We start from the raw sequence: 19,547 nt of genomic DNA on the forward strand, positions 1-19,547 counted from the left end.
GCCACCAACCTCTCCGAGGGTGCCGGGGCCGCTGCCGGGACCCGCTGGCTGCTCAGCTGGCAGCGCGGCGCTCGGGCTGCCGCGCAATCGGAGGCTGCTGCACCCCAGCACGGAGAACCGGAGCGGAGGTCAGAAACACAGGACGGAGCCCATAGCCAGATAAATCACCGCCATCTCCCCCGGCAGAGCTACGGTCGCTGCCAGCAGCGGGGGGGTCTCACCGAGACCCCCACCCAGCCTGCCTGGGCCACGAGCCCTTCCGAGCGTGCCAAAGCTCTGGTTTTCCCCTAAATCTGATAAACCGCCGACTTTCCCCAGCTCTCCCCCGGCATCATACGGTGGAGCCGCAAGCGAGGTGCCGGCACCGGGTCTCATGGCTGTGCCGTGGGCCAGGGGAGCGCTGTGGAGGGAAGAGGCTGGCGATGCCACGCACCGTCCCTGATGGCCACATCCCAGGGACGGGGACATGGAGAGCAGCTCCTGCCTTTGGGCCATCACCAAGATGGTGTCCCCTGCCCTGGGGAGCCTCACCGGGGACGCCGAGCTGCTTCCCACCGGCATCGGGCAAAGCCACTCTTGGTGCTGGAAACGTGCCGGCGACAGCACCCAAAGGTGCTCCTCCTGCCCAGCTGGGGCTTGAGCCCCCCAGCCCCCTCCTCCGCTCCCCCCGCACCGAAAGGCCCTGGGCAGCCCCTCGCCTCCCTCGGCGCGGTGGCCGGGGGGATCTCTTAGTGGCCCCCGTCCAAGCGCAGCTCGCAGAGGGGAGCGGGCACCTGGGCACGCTGGCGGTGGCGGGGGTCCGGGACGCGGTGCCGTGCCGGACCGTGCGTGCTCACTCACTTGGACAGGCTGAGCTTCCCTGCGGCCAAGTGGCTCTGCACCGTGTGCCAGCGGCCTCGCGCCGCCTTCCCCGCGCCGGGCTCGCTGTGGGCAGAGACGCTGCTCCTCATGCCGTCCTCGCCGAGCCGCTGCTTCTCCCCGGGGCGGCCGTCGCGCTCCCCCGCCAACCCCGCGGCGGCCGACGCCGTCAGCTTGGCCCCTGATAACAGAGAGCCACTGGGCCGGGCCGGCGGCCGGAGCCCCCCAGACAGACAAAGGGAGCCGGACGGACAGACGGACGTGGAGGGGGAGCCGTTTGATAGGGGTGGGGGGTACGAGGGGAGGGGGAGAGAGCCGGAGGGGGACAGACGGACAAGAGACGGACAGACAGACAGAGAGAGAAAGAGAGACATCAGCACTGCAAAAGAAAAGGGGTCCTGGCCGGGGGGGTGCGCGGGGGCCTCGGCAAAACCATCCAAAATAAAGGCGGGAGGAGGGCGAGGGGCAGGGCGGGGGTCCCGCTCGCCGGCAGCCCAGCCCCGGGGGGGGACCCGTCCCCGCGCCGAGGGGGTGCCCCCAACGCGCAACCCCGTCCTGCGCCACCGCGGTGGGGGGGACCCTCCGCGGCCCCGGCCGCCCCCGGGGGAGCGGGAAGGAGGGGTTGCTCGTCTCCATGGGGCTGCCCATGGGGTGGCGTGCGGGGAGCCCGGGAGGAGGAGGAGGAGGAGGAAGGCGAGTGGGTGCTGCCCATATACTCACTACACGGAGTAAACCCGGTAAGGAGAGACTCACTTGAGGGAAAGCCGCGGATCACCGTACGGGGCGTAAGGTGAAATGTTTAGTATAAACTCCTTGGGAGGGTAGGAGCTCCATTTCTGCTGCACTGTGTTGTCATTGTTATTCCAAAAGTCTCTGTCTAGATCGCTACAGCGGCCGGAGACCAGGGGAGAAAGAAAAGGGAAATACAAGAGAGAGAAGCTGAATTCCTGCGAGAGAGGAGGAAAAGCAGCCCTCCGCCCCCGGAGCGCCGGGATCCTGCGGAGAGAGACAGGGCGCGCGGCCGCCCACCCCTCGGACACCGACACACACACACACACACGGACAGACGGACGGACGGATGGACGGACGGAGCAGGGCAGAGCTGCGGAGAGACAGGAGCGGGTGGCTCCGCCGGCTGGGAAGGAAAGAAGGATGGAGCGGGGTTAGAGAGGTGCCAGCGAGCGCGGTGCCGGCGCGGCATCCCCGGCACACGTGTCTGTGTATCCTCGGCATGCGTGTCTGTGCGTCCTCGCCTCCTCAGCAGCCGGGTCCTGGAAGCGCACGCTGCTTGGTTAACCGTGACGCTGCTGCGCGTCACAGACCCCTCCGGGTCCCCTCCTGCCGAACCAGCCCGCTGCCGGCACGGAGCCTGAACCTCCTGGCTCCGGCAAGCCGCCCGCAGCACCCCACTGCCTGGCCCGAGCCGCGTGCCGGGGGCTGAGGAGCCGAGCAGCTCCCCACTGGCGCCGGGGGATTTAAAAGCTGCTGGTGCCCAGCTCTCGCCCCTCGTCGAAGCCCACCTGCGGCTCCGGGTTGAGCCCGGCCGCACGGACCCTGCTGGAGCTGGGGAGGGAGAGCTGCGTGTGCCATGCCGGCGGGAGGGGACGTGCCCCCCCCTCCAGTCCCAGGCGGGCACGGCCAGCCCCGCTGTGGCAGCTGGCCAGGGTGCCCGAGGTAGCCCCAGACATCACTAACACCCCGGGCAGGAGGCCAGGCCAGCCTGGGAGGAGGTCTGCAACAGCCTTACTCCAGGCAGGGGCTATTTCCCTCCTGGTGGTTCAGCCCCGGCTCCTGCCAAGAGCCCTGCGGGGTGCCAGGGGGTGCGGGGAGCAGAGCTGGAGCTGAAGTGCCCAGGAGAGACCCCCCCCAGCTGCCAACCCCCCACCTCACTCCCTGCCCAGTGCCATGGGACGCCCCAGCTCCGCTCTCCTTTCCCCACCGCGTCCCCGCGGTCTGCAGAGCCGTGCCAGCCACGACGCAGCGGGGCCAGGGAGGGATCCACCGGCGGGGCAGGGCTCGGGCTCTGCATGCCCAGACCCGGGACATCCCTGGGGACACCCGCGCTGAGGTCCCCATGGCTCCATCTGGTCCTGCCCGCAGCTTGGTGGGTGAGCCAGGAGGGGTACCTGAGGGTGCTGGAGAGACCCATCAGCTCTCCCAGTCTCCCGGAGCCCTTCTCCCACTGGGGCTGGGGGACCTGGGGACACCTCCACCCTGACCGAGGGGACCATCCCGTCCTGCAGGCAGCTGCAGGAGGAGCAGGGATCAGCGATGCTTTGGCACGACGGTGGGGACCACCCATCGCTCGGTCTCCCCGGCAGCCCTCGCTGCCCCCGTGACAGAGCCGGGCAAGCAGCCGCTGCCACACTCACTCTGCCAGGGCTGGGCTGGGCACCGACCTTCCTCGCTGGGAGCAGAGGGACGGCCACCCCTGTCCCCAAGGAGGGACCTCCCTGCTGCCGGCGGGGATGGCACCGATCCGGCACGTGTCCCCACGCGGGCAGGGCACCCACAACGGGGGGATGGCGCGTGGCAGAGGGCAGGGTGCTGGGCGGGCTGCGGCTGTGCCAGACCCGTGGGCAGGGAGGCTCCCGGCGCCGCAGCCCCCTGCCCCTCTCCCCCCCACCCTGGCACCTACTTGATGGTTTTCTTTTCACTGCGGCCTCGGCTGGAGTCCGGAGTTCCCACGGTCTCCAGGGAAGTCTTATAACGCTTACCCTGCGGAGAGGAGAGGAGAGGGGGGTCGGGGGCGTCAGGAGACCCCCACCACACCGCAGAGCACGGGGATGGGAGCTGCCAGGGCTGCACCTCCATCGGCCGGGGGGTTTGACCTGGATTCTGCCCTTTTCCCTTACAGCCTCCTGGTCGCCGGGCTCCATCCCACCGAGCCGGGCAGCAAAACTCCCGATAGCTTCGTCCTTTGGCCCTTACGAGCCAGCAAAAGCACCGGGCAGAAGCCGGCCCGGCCACCCTGGCCCCCGGGCACCGTCCCCAAGGGGCTGGAGGGCAGGAGGGGGCTCGTGCCATGTGTTGCCCCAAGAACAGAGCAGCCGCCGCTGCTTGCGTACCCTTCCACGGGGGAGGAGTGGGTAATTTTAGGATTAATTGAACCTGAATTAATTGAGTTCACCTTCCCCACCGAAAGGGAAGAGCTGCCATATGATAATGAAGCAGGCGCTCGCTCCGAACTGGGGCTTGTAATCAGGGCACTTCACTGTGATTTCCGACGGCAGGTTCAGCGTGCTGCTCTGATCCAGGGCGGACAAGAGCGCAATTAATGCCAATTAGCAAACAATTAGGAGCGGAGGCTGCTCCGCACAGGTGCCGGGAGGCTGAGGCGGGACAGGAGCAGCTGCCGGAGCAGGCTGGGCTTGCGGACCAGCCCTCCCACCATGGTGGCCCTGGACCTGCCAGCATCCCTCCTGCAGGAGCCAGCCCTGCAGGCAGCCTGCTGGGAAACGGGGAGTATTTCTCCCTTCTCCTTCTCCCCGGCATCATCACCTCTGCACGGAGCCGTCTCCTTGGCAGTGCTGCGTCAAAGGACTCCCTGCACCCTCAGCACGGGTGTCCTTGGACAGCCATGGGCTCGTCCTGCCGGGAGCTGCAGGGATGCCTGACCTCCTTGAATGCCCAGGGGCTAATCCTGCTGGGAACTGCAGGGATGCTGGATCTCCTTGGATGCCCAGGGGCTAATCCTGCCGGGGGGCGCAGGGATGCCCGACCTCCTTAGAGTCCCATGGGCCATCCTGGAGGGACTCAGCACTGAGCCCTGTGCTCAGTGTTGTCCCCAGCTGGCCAAGGCACAGGGATCGTGGGGACACGGCTGCTGGCCCACGCTCCCCCGGCACTAGCCAACCCGGGGCTGCCGCACGGGCGCAGACCGGGGCCAGCCCGGCAGGCGCTCAGCCGGTTTGGCCGTGGTTCCCCCGCAGCCGTTCCAGCTCCGTGCGCTGTCGAGGGCCGGCCGGGATGCGCCTTTCCATTCCCAGCCTGAACGCCTTCCCGGCCAATTTATACCGATTTGTTCCCCTGCCAGCCTCGTCCTGCAGCACAACCGGCCCCTCCCCTCCCCGGTGCTCAACCCTCCAGCCCACCCTTCCCTGGGTGGCACCAGACACCCTTCCCACCCACCTCCCCTCCCCACACGCCGCTCCCACCACCCCCACGCCGCCTTGCCCTCGCCGGACCGCCTCTCCCCTTCCCGGGGGAATTCTGCCTTCCCACGGCTCGGGGGGAGCCGCCGGCACCGCCGGGGTCGGCATCTCCCGCACGTGAGGAGCCGCCACCACCGCAGCTCTTGACCCAGGTTTGAATCTGACGGCGAAGGAAACACGGCCGAGGACGCGGCCAGATCCCGGTGCCGGGCTGCTCCGGGAAGAGGAGGAGGAAGAGGAGGAAGGACGCAGGGCAGGAGGGAGCGCTGTCCCAAGCCAAAGGCCCTCCTGCCGCAGTGGGGCTGGGGGAGGAAAGCCGGGTGCCCTGGGGTTGCTGGGGGGCTGGGGTGGGGGGCACAGCGGGTGGGGGGGCCGGCTCCCGGCGCCGGGTGCTGCCGGGGACAGGCTGGCCGCCTTCCCACGGGGCGCTTCCAGGAGGAGCGTGCCCAGCAGGACAGGGGCCAGATCGTTACCGCTTGTCACAGATATATATATATATGTACTTGGAAACGTCCCTTTATGCTGCACAAACGGTTTCGCCCAAACATTTAATTATCACATCTCCTAAAGAGCAAAATAAAAGCTGCAGCCGGCACCCGCCGCAAACCGCTCTCGGCAACTGCCTCTGCCGGCAGCCTCGCCGCCCAGCCGCGCGCCCCGCTGCCCGGCAGCAGGCGCTGCCCCCCCAGTGGGACCCCCACCCCCGCCGTCACCCGCGGGCAGACCCAGCACACCCCGGGAAGGGAGGTGGGGTGCCCTGCACCCCGCGCCCGCTCCCCACCCCGGGCACCCGGCCGGCGCCGGGACACTTACCAGTTTGCGCTGGCACCACTGGCAGATGCCGCAGAGGACGATGGTGACGCTAAGGCTGACGGTGATGATGGCTGAGACGAGGAGGACGTCGCGGGAGGGAGCCCCTGCGGGGGAGCAGAGCAGAGCTCAGCGAGGGGACGGGGAGGGGGCTCAGCCCCGAGCCCAGGGGGTGTCCCCACCGTGGGCATGAGTACAGCACCCTGCACACAGCACCCTGCACACAGCACCCAGGGTGAGCCAGGGAGAGCTGGGCAAGGACAGGGAGAGCAAACAAAGGGAACGTGGTCCAGCTAACAGGCTCCAACCCCATCATGCGAAACACTCCGGCACGGTGGCCCCCGCGCCGGCCCCTTCTGCTGGCCACCGGCTCCCGGCGGGATGCCCGGCCTCCGGCGCTCCCCGGGAGCTCAACTCGGAGCAAAGCAAAGGCTTTAATCTCTGCCGGCGCCCTGGGAGCGCTGGCATGTCCGGCAAAGGTCGCAGCGTCGCCACACGCCTCCTGCGGCTCCCACCGCGCCGTCCCGGCACAGCGGCTGTTGTTTTGTGTTCCTTCCCCTTCCCCTTTGCCTTCCTAATCGCGAACCCTTCCCCTTCCCCACCCCTTCCCCTTTCCTCTTCCCCTTCCCCTTTGCCTTCTTAATGCCCATCCCTTCCCCTTCCCCATCCCTTCCCCTTTCCTCTTTCCCTTCCCCTTTCCCTTCCTAATGTCATTTCCCTTCCCCATCCCCTTCCCAATCCCCATCCCTTCCCCACCCTTTCACCTTCTCCATCCTCTTCTCCTTTTCCTTCCTCTTCCTCAACTCTTCCTCTTCCCCTTCCCCTTTCCCTTCTCCATCCCATCCCCTTACCCTTTCCTCTTTCCTTCCCCTTTCCCTTCCTAACGTCCACCCCTTCCCCATCCCCATCCCTTCCCCATCCTTTCACCTTCTCCATCCTCTTCCCCTTTTCCTTCCTCTTCCTCTTCACCTTCCTCATCCCGTGCCCTTCCCCTTTCCCATCCCCTCCAGACAAGCTGTCCCCAGTTTCCTTGCTGGATCCGATCCCTTTCCACCGGGGCCCCGCAGCCACCCCACCCCGCTTTGGGCCACAGCCGTCCCCACCGTAGGGGTTCCCTCCTTGGGTCAGCCAAACCCACACAAATTCACCCCAAACGGCAGTGCGGGTGCTGGGTGGGGGCAGGGGCTGCCAGGGAGGGGGCTCCTCTGCTCCTCCCCTGCCTGGCCATGGGGACAACCTGGGGGACCCCAAAAGTGGGGGTGGACCCCTCTGCTGCTCCAGCATCACCCCCTGCGGGCGCTGGGGATGGTTACGGGGCCAGGCAGGCATCTCCCACCCACCCTGCTCCTGCCCTGCACCCAACCACCCCGTGGGCAGGAAACCCCCCTCGCCAGCCCCCGCGGGACCCGCCTGCCTCCCGCCACGGCCCCCGCCCCGGCACTGGGTGTCCCCGGCATCGGCAGCCCCGGCACAGCCGCTGAGCTCGTGGCCACGCTGCCAGCAAGCGGGCTGGCCCTGGCACCGTGGGAGGATGAATATGGACCCAAAGTGGCTTTGGGGGGGGTCCAGTGGGACCCCCAGCCCCGCTCAGCCCTGTCCCCAGGCAGGACCCCCCGTTGTGGCATCCCTGCGGGGAGCCCGCAGCCAGCTCTGCGCCCCGGGATCGGGACGGGCCATCGTTCCAGCCACAGCCGGCAGTGGGAAGCGGCGAGGCCGAAGCAGCCCACCTGTAGCTGTCCTGCAGTATAAATATTAAACAATAATTGTTAATAATTAATTCGCCCGCAGACCTTGTTATTGTAATGAAATTTGCCCGCGGCTCAGAGGCTGGGATGAGTCAGAGCGGCCCGGGCGGCCGGACTGGGGGCTCGGGCATCCCCCCGGCCTGCGGCGGAATAAAAAAGAGAAGCAAAGGGGATGGTGGCAATAAAGGGGAGTTTTATAAAAGCCCCTTACGCAGCCGCACGGCCGGTGCTGAGCCCCTGCCAGGGCGGGATGGAGGGGGCAGGAGGGTGGTGAAGTTGCCCCGGGGAGTTTCGGGGGACAGGGCTGGGGGGTCCCGGCTCCCGGGCCATGGCCAGCGGCACAGCCAGCCAAACACATGCTCCCTCCATCCAAACCCAGCGAGGGGGGCCCCTCCATCGCGCCTCGGTCACGAGGAGCCTGTGTATAACTCGCTTAGCAACTGTTGCCTAGGAGGGAATTTGGGACCAGCCCTTAATTTCAAACATTTATAAACCTGAGCTAGATAAGCTGCTGGGGGGATGTAAAGCAGCCGCGCCGGCGGGCAGGGCTGGGGCAGCCCCCCTTGGGATGCCCGGCTCTCGGCGGTGCGGGACCCCGACCAGTTCACATTTGGCACATGGGCTAACTGGGCAGGCTGGCGTGGCTAGGAATTGGGGTGAGCCCTCCTCTGCCCCCCAAACACCGGCTCACCCTCCCTGCTGCTCCCCGCAGCCCTGATGCCTGCTTGGGGACACCGTGACCTGCCGAAAGCGGGGTGCCCTGCCTGGCCGCCGCGCGGGAGGCACGGTAATGACTGCGGCGAGGGTGACCCCGGCCGTAACCCCCCGGGCTTAGCCCGGAGCTTCAAGAGATGCTTTGGTCCTGGCGGGGTCAAGTTCATCCAGCGAGAGGGAATCAGAGGGGAGGAGGGGAGGGGAAGGGATGCGCGGTGCCTGCAGAGGTGCCGGCCTGGCACAAATGAGGGATTACCCTGCTTCGGAAGGAGAAATCCAGCGCGGTGTCCGGACACTGCCACCGAGGGGGTTGGAGGGGACGTTGGTGCGTGCCGGCTCTCATGCCCCTGGCCAAATCCCCCGTGCCAAGCTGCCACCGCAGCCCCAAGCCTGGCATCACCCGGCGAGCCTGACGGTTACGCCGGCGGGGACCTGCCTGCCCGGGGGGCTCCACGCCGCGGTGCTGGGGGCTTCTTGCCAGCACGGCCCTTGGCCCCCAGCGACCTGCAGGCTCAGCCCGGTGGGTCCCTGGCACGGGCGGGTGCCAGCCCTCCCCGGCGGCGACACGTGTCCCTCAGCCCGTGCTGGCCGTGTCCCCAGGGCAGGGGGAGAGATGCTGGCCCCCAGCTGCTGTCGCCCTCAGCACAATTTAAATGACTCGTTTTCTGGGCAATTAGCACTGTTTAATTAAAGAAGTTGAGCGGAGCAGAGTTCCTGGCTTGTCCCCAGCCCTGGGTCCCTGCCCCGGGGCGCTGCGTGGGGTCCCCATGCCGGCAGCATCAGCTCCCCGGTTGGGATGCTTGGCACAGGGATGCCATGGGGCTGGTGGCCCTGGGCACGGGGGCACCAAGAGGCTGGAGGGGACACGGGGAGCTGCTTGGCCACGGTGTGCACGGGGACGCAGCCCTGAGAGTGGGTGACAAATGCGGCACTCACCATAAATCTCTTTGCTCTGCCGGCGTGGATACGGGAGTGTGCGAGACGGCGGCGCTGGGACCTCAGCCCCACGCACTGGGGGGTCCACACCCCTCCCCGGAGGCCCTGCGGCTGCAGGTCCCCCCCTCAAATCACACGTGCCCTTCTCTCGTCCTGCCTCATCCCAAGAGCAGAGCGAGGGGCTGCTCCGTGAGCTGGGGACCCCGCGTCCGCCCTTGGAGGACACAAAGGGCTTGAAGCCCCGTGGGGGCACAGGGCTCGGGGCTCCCCAGCCCTCGCAGCCGCCGGCAGAGCAGGGGATGGCCGCGGAGGCTGGGGAAGGGGGTGGCACGGCGGCCCTGCAGCTCTTTCATCAGTATTCAATGCCGCTTGATGGGACATAATTCCGCTTTTACAGCCGGTTATTGATGAGGGATTACCTGCCTCGTTAGCGCCGCAGCTCTTCAGCGTGGGATTTGCGTGGCGCTGTGTGAGCAGCAGCCGGCCGCGCCGGGGGGGAGAGGGTCCCCTGCCAGGGGGAAAGGGTCCCCGCATGCAGGGAGAGGGTCCCCAAGCCAGACACCCTCCTGCAAGCGTGCACCTTGGCATGGAGGACTCAGGCACTTGGCCAAGCAGGGCACCCCCCACACCTTTCGGAGCCCCCCGTGCCCACAGCCCCCCGGCTGCTTGGGAGAGGGGGCGGGTGACGGTGATGGCAGCGTTCCGCTGCGTGCCCATCTCCCCTAAGCAGGCGCAGGATTAGCTGCCTCCGGAGCACGAGTGAGCTCCGGCCTTTGTGGCTGCAAAGGAAACCCTTCAAAACCCGACCCCAGCACAAGTGAGAGGCGCAGAAATCCGAGAGGGATTATTCTCCTCTAAGCAGCGTAAGCCGCAGATCCTATAAGATCGGCCCGGCGGAGGCGAAGCGCTCGCAGCGAGAACTGCTGATGTCGACGGATTCAACACGCGGCTGAGCGCCGGCACCGGCGATGCGCAGGGAGGCAGCTCCATGCCGGGGTGGTGGTGGGTGCGGGTGCCGTGGCAGAGCCGGGCACCCCTGTGCAGGCAGCCCAGCCCGGGGACACCCTGCGGTGCCCCAGCCTGCTCCCATCTCCTCCCTGGCCTCGGTCCTCATCCTGGTGGCTTTGTGCACTTTGGTGGCCCTGTGCATCCCGGTGGCTTTGGGCATCCCAGTGGCTTTGGGCATCCCAGTGGCTTTGTGCACTTGGGTGGCCCTGTGCACCTCGGTGGCTTTGCACATCTCAGTGGCTTTGCACATCTCGGTGGCTTTGCACATCTTGGTTACTCGGTGCCTCCCGGCGTCCCTGTGCACACTCAGCTCTCCAGGACACCAGCCAGCACGGCGAGACCCTCACACTCAAGGGCAGCTACCCCCCTTTCCCCCCCGACCGCCTCCCCACGCGGCAGGGACACCCCGTCTCCCTGTGCCCGTCCCGGCACTCAGACTCGACCGACATCTCCCCATCCCCCCCAACTCCCCACCATGGACCTGCACCAAAGCCCACGGCCCCGGAGCAGCAGTTCCCGCCCTGGCACCCACGAGGGGCACCCAGGCGAGGGTTTCAGCTCCTGGCCACTCTCCCAGGCAAAAGGCTCCTCACGGGACAGAGGGGCTGGGAATCTCTTCCGTGGAGGGGCAAGCGGCCAAGGGCTTTGGACGAGCGGTGGGCAGGAGCCGACAGCATCTGCCGGCACCAGGGCTGGGGCCGACCTCTCGGCAGGTACCCCAGCGAGGACGGCCCCGGCTGGGCTCTCAGGCCCATATTTTTGGGTGCAGAGCCCAAAATGCCCAGCTTGGGGTGGACACGGTGTCTCCCCCTGCAGCCGCTCGGAATTCCAGCCCCGTCTTCCCGAGCATCCTCCCACCCGCCCTGGCCCAGCGGCGAGACCCATCGATGCAAAGTACCCCGGGGGAGAAATCAAAGCTGCGCGGAGCCCCCCGGCCCCAGCCGCCCGCTGCGCTCTCTGGAAGCGGCCATCAAAGCCTCTCCCCGCAGCCGGCACGCCACCGCTCCATGCAGAGAAACTTCTCCCCGTGCCAAGCCGCCTGCCACCGCCGCCGCCGAGCCAGCGTGCCAGCCCGCGCCGCTCGCCGCCTCGCCAAACCGGCAGCGGAAACGCGTGCGCGCCCGGGGAGGGGGGAGCGGGAGAAGGTGCCAAGCGAGCGGCGCTTCCCCACCACCACATTTTGCCGTGAGCCGTCACCGCGAGCCGTGGAGCCGGGGTGGGATGTGAGGCTGAGCCCGAACGGGGATGATGGTGCTGTGGAGCCGGGAGGGGGCCTGATCCTGCCCCACATGGCATCAGAGCATCCCCTTATGCCGCGGGAGGGCTGTGCTGTGGCAGAGGGCCGCGGGGCGGGGAGCGAGGCGACCGCGTTGCCACGCCGGGGCTTCCCAGATGCTGTTTGCCTGGTGCCAGGCCGTTAATTCCTCCTCTTCTCATCCTCCCACTCATTTGCTAGATATTTCCCAAACCTCTTATTTTTAGGTTGCAGCTGAAAAGCTGTGAATTTGCAGCTTTCGCTCCTGTGCAGGATCCTGGGCGCAATGCGGGTGGGAGCAGGGCAGGACCACGGCGGGGCTGCCCAGCGGGCAGAGCAGGCAGGGGGAGAGGAGGCGGGCATGGGGGGGCTGCCAGCAGGCAAAACCTCCGAGGGCGGACGAGGCCTCGCCGCCGTCCCTGGAAACAACCTGCCGGGTGCTTTGGGGCTGCTTTGAGCCAGGCTTGGCCTGCCACGAGGTAGAGGCGGCGGCCGCAGAGCTGGCAAGCTGGAGGGCTGAGACGGCTGGTCCGGCGGTGCCACCCGCCCGGGGGCTGCCGGGGGCTGCGTGGGCACAAGCTGCTTGGCAGGGGACACCGGGAGCCCCGCAGCCGTCCTGCTGCCCCAGCGGGTTCCTGGCCAGCGTCTCACCGTCAGACGAGCCTCGGGGAAGAGGACGGCTCAGCGCCACAGCTCAGCACCCCAGGCGTGCCTGGGGTGAGAGGGAAGGGAACGGGCGTCTGTTCTCCATCTGTGCATCTGTCTGTCTATCCATGCGTCCTCCTCTCCAACACATCCATCAATCTCTCCATCCATCCATCCCTCGTACACATCTGCTTCTCCATCCAGCCATCTGTCCATCCCCCGGAGCTGTCAATCTGTCCGTCCCTGCCGCCCCCACGCGGAGCTGCCTGCCCCGGGGCTTTGCCTCCGGACTGTCACAGCCCCCCCCGGCACGGCGCTGCCTCCTCGGCCGGGGACCCCGCGGGATGGCTCAGCCGGTGCCAGGCACCCAGCGAGCACCACTCTGCGGGCACCCCCGGCACCTCTCCCCCAGCACCCACGTGCCCGGTGCTGCAGCGATGCCACGACACCCGGGCCCGGCAGAAGCACGGCGCCGAGGACAGCAGTGCCCGCGGGCACCGTCCCCGCCACGCGGGCTCTGGGGGAGGAGGACACCCTCCCAAAACACCCCACAGCCCCTTCCCGGTGCCTGGGTGCAGCCGGACATCCCCTGGCCCAACCTGCAGCCATGCATGGATGTGTCCCTCGGGCCCTGGCACCACGGTGAGGGGCAGGGTGAGAAACCTGCGTGATGGAGGATGGGACGGGTGTTTTGCCGTTTAAGCCGTCGGGTCCCTCGTGCACCTGGGTTTCATTTCACGTTGCCTTCACGAAGCAAGCCCCTGCTCCCGGTTTGGGTATGGCACCGGGGGTCCCACAGCCCTCCCTGAGGCTGGCGGGCACCGCAGCGGTCGGTGCACCAGTGTGGCAGGGCTCACCCTCCTGCCGTAGCCGTAGCCACCGGGACGGGCTCAGCCCACGACTCCCCAGGGAGAGGTGAGCCAGAGCTCCCAGCACCCTGCGGCTGCTCTCGGCACCTGCCCCAAATCAGCCCGGTCACAGGGAGAGGATGCTCAGGGCACCCAGCGCCTCAGCCGGGCAGCGCTGCCCGCCGGCATCCCCCCTGCCTGCGCTCTCCCAGCACGCCGGCAGCTGCCGGTGCACCGCAGCCGTGCCTCTGCCCTGCTCCGGTACGCGGCCAGCGCGCAGGATGCATGCACAACACGTTCACGTGCTGCTCAGCGAAGCCGCAAGGCCCCGGGCGATGCACGCACGCAGCTGCCACCGGCCCCGCGGCACAGCAGACCCCGCGGCACCCTCGGGCGAGCCCCCCGCACCGGTCGGGGCTGCCACCTGTACCCCCTTCCGGGGCAGCCACAAGCAAGAACTCGTGGTGGAGGGCGAATTTGGCAAGCGAAGGCACTCCTTCCCCTGGTGCTGGGCTATTTTTGGCCGAGGATTTCCGGAGAGGCGTGTGGTTTCTCTGCCTAGTGGTCCCCACCACATCTCTCCTCCCGAGGAGCCCCCGAGGACTTTCCGCCCCCACGCCCAACTCCCACGGGGTTTCCATCCATCGCCCTCCCCATTTCAAACCCGGCTCCCGACAGCCTCGTGATGCCCCTCGTCCCCCGGCGGGGCTGGCTTCTCCTCAGCCCTTGCTCCAGGTCATCTCTGCCCCAAACCACGAGCCCTCCAGTCCTGGCCGTCCCTGTCCCCCGCAGCCCCAGCAGCCCCCGGGCATCGCCCCCCACCCCGGCAGCAGCCCCAGCCCCACCTCACCCAGGCACAGAATCCCCTCCCGGCAGCGGCGGCAGGCACGGAGCAGCAGGCTGGGCTCTCACGCCGAGCGGCACCGCCAGCTCTCGCGCCGCCGTGCCGCCGCCACCACTTAGCCTCTCGCCCGAGGGCCCTCCATCATTCCCGGACACTTCGGGTGACAGCGGGAGAGAGGGAGGCAGAAAGCCAGAGGCTCCCAGGGGACAGGAGCGAGCAGGCTCCCTGTGCCGTGCCCAGCCCCACGAGCCCCCGCTTGCTTCCCCAGCTCCCTGACCCCCCCCCGGCAGTGCCCCCCAGCCACTGCCACCCGGGACCCACGCCGGGACAACGAGCTTTGTGGCCGGGAAGGCCACCGTGGGGACAGCAGAGAGCTCCGTGCCAGGGGGATGCTCAGCATCAGCCACAGCCCCCAAACCAGGGGGCTGGCGGGGCTGGGGGAGGAAGAGGAGGGCTGGCCGAGAGCACATGGGAAGATGGAGAAACGCAGCTCAGAGGGGAGGAGAAAGGAGGCAGAGGAGGCAGAGGAGGAAAATAAAGGGCTGAGGAAGGCCCCAGATGGAGGACTGGGGACACAGAGGTGTGGGCAGGTGCCTGGGGGACGTGGGGCTGGTGGAAATCCTCCTGCAGACCCTGGTGCCTGGGGCGCATCCTCCAGCGACACAGGCTGAGACCCTGGGGGAGCGGGGATGGCCACCCATGGGGGAGTGGGGACGGTCACCCATCACCCCCCCGCAGCCACCGGTGTCCCACAGACCCAGCCGGAGGGGAAGGGCTACATGGACCTCGTTTCATGGGTGCCTGGAGCCCCCCAAACTGCAGCCTCAGGGCTGTCCCCACGACGTCCCCCGCTCGGAGGGCAGGGAGAAGGGCTGCTGCACCGTGCCGTCCCCCCGCCGCCGCCCCGGCTCCATCTCCGGCAGCGCGATCGGCCGCTTCCCTTTCAAACCTCATTAACTCCCCCCAAGGTGACCCTCTCCCTCCTGCAGCAAGGCTGAGAGCGGAGCTGCCCGGGGACGGCAGGAGGGGATGGGGTGCTCACAGGGCACCCCGAACCCGCAGAGCACCCCCGTACCACCACCAGGCTGGCACCCACAGGGATGCAGGACCTGCCTCTTGCCACAGCCCGACCCACCACCCCCCGAGCCCACCCCGGACCCACACACGCACCCCGGCCCCCCAGTTGCAGCCCGCGGAGCCCGGCCCCCTGCGCGGCCCCCGCTCGACGCTTTGGCTGCCGCTCTGCCTTTGCACATAGTCCCTGCGCGCCCGCCGCGCCGGCGGCTCTTCGAAAGCCCTTCCCTTGCTGAATGCATCTATAATAGATATTGTAGCTGAGCCCCCAGGGGCCGGGGGGTGGCAGCGATATTATCTGCATCTGTCTTCATTCCCCGCTCCCCCGCCCTTCCTCGGCAGGCTGAAAAGCCGCGAGATCAGGCGGTGGAAAGCCGCCTCCAGCTCCTCTCCTGCTCCTCGGCGTGGGGGGGGATCAGGCAGCCGGACCCCCTGCCTGGCTGCGGCCCCCAGCCTTGTCCTTGCTGTCCCCTGGCTGGGCACGGGGCCCTGGGACACGCGTGTCACACGTCTGTGCGTGGGTCCCCCCCGGGGCACGGTTCGGAGGTGGTGGGGAGAGAGCAAGAGCAGGCAGGACCCCTGGGAGGGAGCGGGTGAGAGAGACCCCGGGGGGGCTCAGCACCTGCACGGACGCCCCACTGCCACGGGGGACGGGATGGAGCTGCCGTGGGGGGACGTGAGGGCTGGGGGACAAAGGGACATGGTGAGGCTGTGGGGGATGCTCCGAGGTGTGGGCAGGAGCATCCCCCGGACTTGAGCCCGCGCCTGGCGCAGCAGAGGGGCTGGGGGCCGGCAGGGAGGTGAACCCCAACCCCGAGCAGGATGGGGGTGCCAGGAGGGGGGGCTGGAGCCCCGCACCGTGCGGGACGCGTGGCTGCAGCAGGTGCCTGGCTCCCGGCGAGGCCGGCCAGCCCGCGCGCTGCCAGCCGCCTGCCAGCCCTCCGCTCTTTGTCTGCCTTCCCCGGCTGTCGCGCTTCCCCCCCATCCTCCCAGCCACTCCACGCACGCCCCGGCCCCCCACCCGGCCCCCGCCTCGTTCCTCAGGGTATTTCAGCCCATTTTGAACCCGGCTCTCGGCTTTGGTCCCAGCCCCAGGGACCCTCTCCCACGGCCCCCACGGCACTCGCCGCGCCAGCGCGCAGACCTCTCCATCGCCCGCCCGGAGACGGCGCTGGGGGAAAACAGGCAGCTGCCTGGTTATTGATTCACCACCTCCATCGGGGCCGCCGCGGCGCGGCTCTGCTCGGCACGCTCCCTCCGGAGCCCAGGAGGATGGGGACGTGGGGCAGGGGGACCCGGGGCCCCCCAGCACCTGCTTGATGCACTGAGATGAAGCAATTGGGGTGCAACCGCCTCCCCGGAGAGGGGACAGCCAGCAGTGGGGACAGGGATAGAGGGGGGGGTCTCGCATCGCAGCACGGAGGAAGGAGCTGCCCGGTGCCCCTGGAGTCAGCGTGGGTGGTGTGGGAGACATCTGTCCCTGTGGCACAGAGGGCACCTTTATTTTCAGCCCCAATCTTCGCTTCGCACTCAGCCATGGCTCTCCCGACACATCACGGGACACGGGTAGCGCAAGCGATGGCCCCGCCGGCAGCACGGCCCCCCACAGCCCCCCCAGCAAAGCCACCCAGCTGGAGGGAGCTGCGTTGGGAAGCGCCTCGGCTCGATCCCAATTTCAAACACCTCTTGCCAGGCTCCCTCGGGCGTCTCCCACCCCAGAACCGGACCTCCCACCCCCAGCTTCACATCCGAGCTCCACCTTGCCCCCCAAAGCCCCCTTTCCCCGGGCTGCAAAGCACAGTGCAGATGGCAGCAAAGTTTCCCGAATTTCCCCATCCGGCACCTTCTCCCCCCATGAAACGCAGCCAGTGCTGGGGGCCGCAGCTGCTGTCCCCTGCACGGTGACACAGAGCAGGGGACGAGGCCGGTGCCACCTCCGGCTGAAGGAGCCGGGCAGGGGCTCGCGGGGGCATGGGCATTGCCTCACCCACGGCGTGGCAAACTCCTGGCTCTTGCCAAACCCAGCGGGGGTGTGAGCCGCCAGCACCCGCCCAGCCTCCATCGGTGGGGGACAGACCCAGCGCCCGCGGCTGAGGAGCGGCACAGGAGGAAAAGCAGGGGCAGGGGGAAACGGTGAATTAAGCAGACGGTGTCCCAGCACCAGCCGAGAGCTGCCGGCACGGGTGTACGCACCCCCGGCCCCACCACGGCACCCCACAGCCCCAGGCACCACGGCACAGCCACGGCCAGTGACGTGGGAAAACTCCCACGTGATGGGAGACCCAGGAGCTGGGGACCGCGGGGTTTGGGGAGGGAAGAGAGGGGGTCTGCCCCCCTGAACCCCAGCAGCTCAGGCCTTTTAACCTTGCCACCTGCCGAGCAGCGCTGGCAGCGGCACAGGCAGCCGTCGGTGGCCACTGAACACCAAGGGGGACATCTGGCAGGGGCAGGGGGGCAAACCGGGGGCAGATGCAAGTTTGGAGGGGAAGTAACTCGGGTGCGGACCTCGGGCACCAGGAGGGAAGGGCAGCCCTGCCGTGCTGCTGCCAGCGGGGACAGGCTGGCGTCCCCACTCTGCCACTGACCCGCCGGGTGACCTTGGGCCAAGCAGTTGGCAGTGCCGTGCCACGCTCCCCTGCCCGCAGGGCATCCCCGCGGGGTCGTGGGGACGGGGCGGCACGGGACCGAGCTGCTCCCGGACTGCAGCGGGCAGGCGGAAACTTCACCTCGAAGGCAGCTTGTCTGGAGCTGCCAACTCCCTGGTAGCACTGACACTGTCACCTGCTGCGGGTGACAGCATGTCGCGGTCCCCAGCGCTGCCCCAACCTGCCGGATCCCGCAGGCCTGGCTCTGCCGAGCGCCTGCAGCTCGCCCCAGCGACACCAGCAGCGCCCGCTCTCCCCGCGTCCGTGCTCCCCCGCGTCCCCGCCAGCACGTCCCCACGCCACCGCAGGACACGCTGTCCTTCTGCCCGCCGGCAGCCGCTCCCCGGGCCCCGGGACCCCGCGGGTGAGGGCTGCCAGGCCCCGGTGAGCCGCATCGCACCGGCAGCATCCCTTCCCCTCCGCACCGGCTGCCGGCAGCTCGGGCAACCCTCACCGGGGGGCTGCTCGCCCAAAACCTCCCCAGCAGCGTCCCAGATTCCTCGGTACGGGGCCGATTGATGCCTTCGGAGCATGAGCTCAGCAAAACCGCATCGGTGAAAGCCCCTTCCCCAGCCGCCCACCCCGGCAGGTGGAGGTGCAGCGGGACGGTGCTGGGGGACCCCCAAAAGGATGGAGGGGGCGAGTGACGAGGAGTGGGGTGATGCACTGCCCACTGGATGCTTGTCCGGGTGCTGGCACCCAGCGGGGCTGGGGGCTCATCCCGGGGGCTGGGGGCTTGCCGGGGGGCTGGGGGCTCGCCGGGGGGGCTGGGGGCTCACCCCGGGGCTTTCCTGGAGGCTGGGGCTTGCCGCGCTCCGGGCGCTCCCCCGGGAGGGGGGTGCTGGCCCCGCGGGTGGGGGTGTCCCCGGGCGGGGGGTGTCCCCGGGCGGGGGTCCGGGCTCCAGCAGCTCTGCAGGGCGGTGACTCATTTGAAAGCGGCGGCGGTGACTTTTTCCCCCGAACTACCGTAACTCCCGACCGGCCACTCCGGCAGAGCCGCAGCCGGGGAGGCGAGAGGGGAGCCGGGCAGCGGCCGCCGCGGCCCCCCGGGGTTCGGGGAGGGGGGCGGCGAGGTCCGGTCCCGCCGGCGGGGCCGGGCAGGGGGCGGCGGGCGGCGGCGGGCCCCGGTGTGTGCCGCCCCGCCGGTGTGTGTCCGCCCCCCCGGTATGTCTCCGTCCCCCCCGGTGCTCGGCGCTGCGCAGGGCGGGCTCACCTGCGCTGGCAGCCTCCGGGTGCAGGTACATGGTGGCGGGCGGCGGGGCGGCGGCTGCCCGGCTCGGCGGGGCCGCGGCTCATCAGACGGCGGCGGGCGGCGGCGGGGCGGGCGCGGGGGCCGCGGGCGGCGGCGGGGCGGCGGGGACCCGCATGCGGTGGCGGGGGCCGGCAGCCCCGCGGAGCCCGTGCTGCCCGCCCGCTGCCTGCCTGCCTGCCTGCCGGCGGGGTGCGCGCGTGTGCGTGGCTGTGCGTGTGCGTGTGTGTGTGTGCGTGTGTGCGCCCCGATCGCGCATCCACTTGCTGCTCGCTGCTGGCGGGAGAGGAAACTGCAGCCGCCGGGGTGGGAGGGAGGGAGGGAGGGGGGCGTCGGTGCTGCGGGGGCCTCGGCACGGCCACACGCAGGGGGGACACGCACGGCCACCGGCACGGCCACAGGCGGGGACACGCACGGCCCCCATCATGGCCACGGAGGGGGACACGCGCGGGGTGCCGCCCGCGGTGACACACCCGCAGTCCCGCACACGCGCACACGCGGCGCCGCACACGCACCCGCTAACACAGATGGGTACCACACGCGTGCACGGCGGCACACGCGGGGGACCACATGCACGCACCCACGCACCGCACCCGCGTATGGCAGGAACCGCGGGGCTCTGTGCGCGCACACCGGGGAACGCACGGGCTTGCACACGCACATGGGTAGCACAGACGACTGCACACGCGTGCACGCACACACGCACACGCACACGGTGGCATTCCCAGGGAAGCCCAAGCACACCCCAGGCACCGCACACAC

The 19,547-nt window shown here is 69.0% G+C and overlaps 1 protein-coding gene across 1 annotated transcript in view; it reads right to left on the reverse strand.

Moving 5' to 3' along the window:
• SYT7 (synaptotagmin 7) overlaps positions 1-18,837 on the reverse strand; it is a 30,947-nt gene extending 12,110 nt beyond the window's left edge. Inside the window, exons 1-4 of the mRNA XM_075163549.1 lie at positions 18,750-18,837; positions 5,826-5,929; positions 3,497-3,576; positions 841-1,056 (exon numbers count right to left, since the gene is read on the reverse strand). Of these exons, the coding sequence (XP_075019650.1) occupies positions 841-1,056; positions 3,497-3,576; positions 5,826-5,929; positions 18,750-18,780 (431 nt within the window). The 5' untranslated portion in view covers positions 18,781-18,837. The remainder of the gene's footprint in view (positions 1-840; positions 1,057-3,496; positions 3,577-5,825; positions 5,930-18,749) is intronic.
• Between the last annotated feature and the right edge of the window lie 710 nt (positions 18,838-19,547).

Source organism: Calonectris borealis, chromosome 14, assembly GCF_964195595.1.
Source record: "Calonectris borealis chromosome 14, bCalBor7.hap1.2, whole genome shotgun sequence".
Classification (NCBI taxonomy): domain Eukaryota; kingdom Metazoa; phylum Chordata; class Aves; order Procellariiformes; family Procellariidae; genus Calonectris; species Calonectris borealis.